Below are 6,568 nucleotides of genomic sequence, written 5' to 3'. Positions count from 1 at the left end.
GTCCCTGGAGGATGCTCAGCTTGTGTTTGGACCAATCCCAGAGCTGTCGGAGGTTCTGGTTATCCAGCGCATAGAAGGAATAATTGCTTGGGAGGGAATAGACAAGGTTGAAGAATCAGAACTGGTTCATGACACATTCGAAGTCAGTGATTCTAAACTGGGGTGATCCATCCATCCATCTGTCTGTCCATTCATCCATCTTCTTCCATTCCCAAAACTCAGGATTTTCGCTCCCAAGCCACTTCACCCTGACATATCTGAAGACGTTTCCACATTAATCAGAACACAAAGTCCCGCAGCGTAACCTGATGGTTTCTAGGACGGCTTCCGTGTGGGATGTGCCTGGAACACCTCACTAGGGAGGCGTCCAGGAGGCATCCTAATCAGATGCCCAAGCCACCTCATCGGGCTTCTCTCAATGCGAAAGGGAGAGCTGAGACACCCTCACCATAAGAATTAGCAATCACTTATTTCATTTAATTTTTAAGACGTGCGTATCTGACATATGCTGTCGTTATAGGTGTACTGTACTTAATTTCACTTTGTCTAAACATTTGAATGCACAGTCAACTGTTCGGTGCTTTCATACTTGTTGCACAACTTGCTGTTCTCCAAAAAAGAAGCAGCAATGGAAAACATTCACAATTGCGGGGGTAAACTGGAACGTTACGCCCACAGCAGATGAAATCCACAAAGTAGCGAGTGGCTAAATATTTATTTTACTATTCACAGCGGTCGGACGCACGCTATTCATGGGGGATACAGTAGCGACTGGGCATGAAAAGCAAAAATCCACCTCATTTGACAACCAAATATGTTGGGGGAAGGAGGAAAAAATAAACAAGAATAAAATAATTTTCTTTTGGAATGTATTTTTTTTTGCTATCATGTAGCAAAGCCGGAAAAGTGCAAAAAATAAAAAATAAACTACAAATAAAGTGAAGGATAACTAGTACAGTGATACCTTGGCTTACGAACTTAATTGGTTCCCAGACAGAGTGTGTAAGGCGACAAGTGTGTATCCCAAAAATTAATTTCCCATAGAAAACCATTAAAATGAAAATAATTCGTTCCCAGGTCCCCATAAAACATAATTTTCTACTTTCTAATATTCTAAGCCTTAAAACTACACAAAATATACCTTATTTTATGTATAATAAATGTGCTATGGAATTATAATTAAATAAATGAACTGTACTGTATAATAAAGTCCTTTTATTTACGTTTGTGATGGTCGTTGATGGCTTGATGGAATGGAGTGGCCGGTTTCATTATACACTTGATGAGGAACGTAACCTTCTTTGACCATCTTGAGGAATGATCACTTGTAGGTTCTTTCTTTGTGCTAATTTTATCTAGTTCCTCATCAATTGTGTTCTGTTTAGCTGGGTTGATAGCTTTTTGCATCAAGTGGTTGTTTGTGGAGCCTGATTGATGGGATATTTTAACATTGCAGTATACACTCTGCCTTTCAACTATCATTATCTATCTTTATTGTGTAAACAACCTCCCCTCACTGCTGCGTTCTTGACCAATAACGTGGCTTTAACCGAAGACTAGGGGCGGGGAATAGAGGATAAAAACAGTCGGCTGCCATTTTGTTGTTAGAAGAACGGGCTCGTTCGCGAATGACACATCACTCATTGAGGCAGCTCCGTGTACAAAAAAAGTTTGTTTGCCAAGGTAAAATTTTCAGAAATTTAATGTTCGTAAACCGAAAGCCAAGGGGTTCTTAAACCGAGGTATCACTGTATATGCGTAAATGGTCTTCTGGATTATGACGGTGTACTTGTGTAAAAAACATTTTGAGAACCTCTGCAGGAGGTAAGCCAAATGCCTCACCCAATTTCCATCTCCTCCCCACGGATGACACGCAGCTTGCGGAAAAAGGACAGCGAAACCAGGGCGTAGGAGCGCCGCACCGTCAGGTAGCCGGTGATCTCCTCCAATTGGCCCAGGCTGGCCTCCAGCTCTGCTGCTATGTTGTCTGATGCAAAAACAATAAGTAAATAAACAAACAAATACATATGTTGGTGTAAGGTCTCAGTCATACTGTAGTGGTCCATGGATGATTAAAAGGTTTTTTTCAGAAGTACTTTTTTGAAGGTGTCGGAGGTTTCGCTCCTCATCCAAGAAGCATACTAAATTTTGCTGGTGGCTCTGGCCCTTTATATATATCCCTAATGTCCAGAGGTGGCAGGGCCAGACCTCTGCTTTGATAGGTCCCTGCTCTAAGGTTGGGGGAGCAGAGGACTATTGCCTGAGACTAAACTGATTACTTCTATTGTCCTGACTGATTATGGTCTATGACTGGCCATGATTGCCCCATTCGCCATATCAATAAATAAATAAATAAACAGCCCACACTTTGTCATGTTGCCCGGTTAGACTTAAAGGTGGTGGTGATTTTGGGGTCCTTACTTCCTCCGCGCAGGTTGATGACTAGGCTGCCGTTGAGGATGGTGCAGCCCCTCAGCGCCTGCGCTGCCGTGACCGAGTCCACGATTTTCAGACCCATGCACACCTTGGGGCAGAGCCCGGCACATGGGGTACAGTTCAGCCTGTGCAGTCAAAAAACAAATATTTTACTCCTGTGAGGGAAAAAAAATATACAATATTGTGTTCCATTAGACATGGTATCATTTCCCGATGTTGGGCGGGTCCTCGTCTATATTTTGGGTGAGATGCCAGACATCTTTTATTCTGCCCATTTTTATTGTAAATCAGATTTTTTTATCATCAATTTATTTTGTTTTAAACTTCACTTTCCAGGAGGTACGTTACCATCCCGCAATGTTACCTTTCCTTCTGAATTGTTTGGGAGAAATTCATTCACTGCCAGACTACTACCAAGAAATGGTTTAGAGCAGAGGTGTCAAAGTCAAGGCCCAGGGGCCAAATCTGGCCCGCCACATCATTTTATTCAGCCCACAAAAGTAAATCAAACTTGTGAAATTTCATAATGGTCACTAAAGTACAAACCAAAATTTCAAATTGTCCCAGGTAAACCACAATAACAGTCATCATTTTTTACTTCAAATTTGAAAACTAGTTAATCCTTAACTCATTCACTGCCCGGCGATGTGCAAAAATGTGTCCATTCCAGTGCCAGGGTTTTTGTCATTTTCACTCATTGTAGAATATTGAATTTTAGGACTATATATAAACATTCAATTCAGCATAAGAAACCTTAAACTCTGTTCTTTCATCAGAAAAAAAGTTAATTACTAAGTTATAATGGTCTGGAGTTATCTGAGCTTGAAATGGGGGCGGCTGTACAAAATACAGTAAAGTCTCGTTATATCGATATTCAAGGGAGTCCGAAAAAATATCGATATAACCGGGAATATCGATATATCCGACCCTGTTTGCATGTAATTTTCTCCGTGCGTGCATAGAAATAGTATCGATATAACCGGGACTATCGATATATCCGATATCGATATAACGAGACTTTACTGTACAATACAATACATATATATTGATTTATATAGCGCTTTAACAACAGTTGAAGCTGTAGCAAAGCGCGAACATGGACAAAAGGCAAATGCTGCTATATTGTGGGAGGAAAAAATATTGCTCGAGGTCTGACTCGGGCTTTATCGGCACCCCCGTAAGAAAAAGGAAAATCCAAACAAATTCGGGAATGGCGCTCCATGTCACACTTTTCAATTCCTGTATAAATTCTTGAATGGAAGCGAATGAGTTAACATCGAACATGCCTTAAAGGTGACTAAATATGGTTTCCTTATGCTATCAAGGTTTACAACTACGACCCATCTGTGTGTTTACCTTGCAATAAACACCGTCTGATCGTTTTGTAGGGAAGGCAAAGTTTAGACAAACAGCAAAGAATGAGAACATTAGCGTTGACGCTAACAAGAGAGGCTTGTATCTGCACCCTGAGAGAAATATAAAAGCCATTAGCGAATAAATGTTACCACTGCTAAATGTGTTTGTGTGACATTTCAGCACTCCTCCAACACCCACCGCATCCCCGCGAAAGTGACTACAACTGACTTTTGGACAAAAAATGGTGACTATAAGTGCACGCTAACAAAAATATTGATAAAAAGGTTTATTCAGCAGTCATCTGTACTTCTTGGAAGGTGTCGGACGTTTCGCTCCTCATCCAAAGAGCATCGTCAGCCAACTAAAGTTGTGCTGGTAACTCTACAGATGATGAAGAAACCTTTTCATTGATGGACCACTCCTGTATGACTGAGAGCCTACACAAACGGAGGCTAACAAAAATAGTGCCATTTTTATCTTTCGCCTGAACCTGGTGTAAACAAACCACCAGATGTCATTTATTTGGCTTTCATATCGCACAAGAGCTGTGTGTGTCTGCCACGTGAAATTATTTCTCTGATAAATCCATCGCCGCAATCCCATCATTCATAACGCGGTGGTGATGAGCATATTATAAAAAGTAAACCAGGAACGGATTCACTCAACAGATACGGGGGGAGGGAGTGACCAGAGTGATTAAGGTTGTGATTAAATCGAGGATTAGACCTTAGTGATGCAAGTTACGGTCATCGCTGTGATCGGTACTGAATTATTTTGGTCTGGCGGTTTGATGATGACGGAAATGTTTTGTTTGGCGGAGCACAGAAGCAACTGTAAAAAAAAAAAAAAATACATAAAAAGGATGGACTGAAACGGTGCAGACAAACTCCGCCAACGTGACGAGGTGAAGACCCAAATTCCTCGCCATTTATCGTCGCTCGCCCAATCTGATATACGAGGTAGCGATCGAGCAATCAAGGAAACTGGCACTTAAAAAAAGAGTCAGGCTGATAGGAGCAACATGGCCAAGTATGCGGCTTTCAGCAGGGGGAGCCATCTTTGAGTTAACAATCAACATTGACCTCATTCTCTCTGCCACGTGTGCACTTGGAGCGTTGAGCGTAACGTTTATTCTGAGCGCCGGTGAGACTTGAGCTGCGACGGAAGCGGTGCTGGTTGGCGCATGTGTGTGGGGGGGGGGGGGGGGGGGGGGGGGGTTCAAATCTGTTGATATGCGACAACGCAATAAGGGTTCAGTTGGAGGCAAATGCGGCAAACTCAAAGCGCAACAGCAAGCATGGCGGGACGTTATTGTCACAGGACGTGATCGTGATGGCCGAAAAACTAAAATAGTAAATTATAGTGTTCCAAAATAAATTGATTAAATGTTCCGAGCACGCACGTTTATGTTCCCGAAGCGACTGTATAAGAGACATTCCGTTTCAGCGACTCTATTTTCTTTCCTGTGGTGTGTTTATTTTTTTTTTTTTCCAATATGGAAAAGTAGAACTCAATATTATACTAAAGAGAGAGTGCTATTGGCAATAAAATAGAATAAAATGAATGTTTTGCGGTACAAAAAAAGTAAAAGAAGAATTCCACTATGACTATAAGTGATTCAGTCCGACGCTGTGATATTGTGTGAAGTCCAAGATGGCGCCCGAGTAGGCAGCCTCAGCAAGTGCTCTCATGAGCCTTGCTTTTTTTGGTTGTTTTTGTCTTGTTTTGTGTTTTGTTTTGTCACTTTTGTGTTGTTGTGCATCGTGTGGAACGGATACGGATTGTTTTTCAGCATTTTTGACCACGACATTCATCAAGGAGGAGACTGTGCTGAGCGGTTGCGCCTTTTCGGCAGCATGAATATGCCAGTACTGTTTTTGAATGGGAGGAATGTCGGAGCCATTCGACTGCCATCGCTGGACACCACAGGGGCCATTGTGCTTTTTTGCGCCTGTAATGGGCAGCATCTTCACAGCCCCGCTTTGTTCAGTGGAAGGTCAGTGCTGTTGGCAGTCTGCGGCTGGATGGATGCATGGCTTGAGGAACCCGCAATAAGAAGAAAGGAGCGTCAGCGCAGAGCGCCGATGCGTATGTGGAACTTTTGCGGCTTGGAATTGAAGCAGATTTATGTGGAACAGGAGATGTGAGACAATCTCTTTTCGTCAATGGATGCTACAGCTGCGTGTTTGCTTTCAACATTTAGCTTGTAGTCGACGTGCACATTCCACCATGATGTCCCTGATCCACTGGTGGAAAGACGCTTTGATCCTCTCCTCTTTCATCTAGAACTGCTTCATGTCATCACAAAGAGGGTACAGCAAGTCCTTAAGAATGAATGTCTCTGTGTCTTTGTTCTGTCATATTGTCTCTATGCTGTCATATTTGTTATTTAGTTTTTTTTTTTTGTTATTTTGACTTCAAGATGGCGCCGCGAGAGTGGCTGCCTTTCCAGCAGCTCATGTATTTTGTTTTTCTACTTTCATTCCTTTCATCACTTTGCTGCTGTGAAATGTAAATTTCTCCACTGTGAGACTAATAAAGGCATATCCAATCCAATCCAATCCAATATTTGTTATTTTTTGGTGAGAGGATAAAGAACATATGCCTGTGAGTTTTTCTAGAATTGTCCGTCTACATGTGTTGCTTCACTCTTTGTGTTCATATCAGAATCATTCACTGCCATTCCCGAATTTATTTGGGAATTGAAAATATGACGTGGAGCGCCATTCCCGAATTTGTTCAGGTTTTGGTTTACTTGCGGGAGGGTTGCCAATAA

The 6,568-nt window shown here is 42.1% G+C and overlaps 1 protein-coding gene across 1 annotated transcript in view; it reads right to left on the bottom strand.

Moving 5' to 3' along the window:
* Nucleotides 1–2,421: 2,421 nt before the first annotated feature.
* The window catches only part of LOC148891416 (insulin receptor-like), a 36,608-nt gene continuing 32,461 nt past the window's right edge, over nucleotides 2,422–6,568 (bottom strand). Inside the window, exon 4 of the mRNA XM_089009168.1 lies at nucleotides 2,422–2,561. Within this exon, the coding sequence (XP_088865294.1) occupies nucleotides 2,557–2,561 (5 nt within the window). The 3' untranslated portion in view covers nucleotides 2,422–2,556. The remainder of the gene's footprint in view (nucleotides 2,562–6,568) is intronic.

This window comes from Hippocampus bargibanti, linkage group LG11, assembly GCF_051943395.1.
Source record: "Hippocampus bargibanti isolate YZ-2025 linkage group LG11, ASM5194339v1, whole genome shotgun sequence".
Classification (NCBI taxonomy): domain Eukaryota; kingdom Metazoa; phylum Chordata; class Actinopteri; order Syngnathiformes; family Syngnathidae; genus Hippocampus; species Hippocampus bargibanti.
Note: the sequence above shows the minus strand (reverse complement) of the source record. Positions and strands in the feature narration are given on the sequence as shown.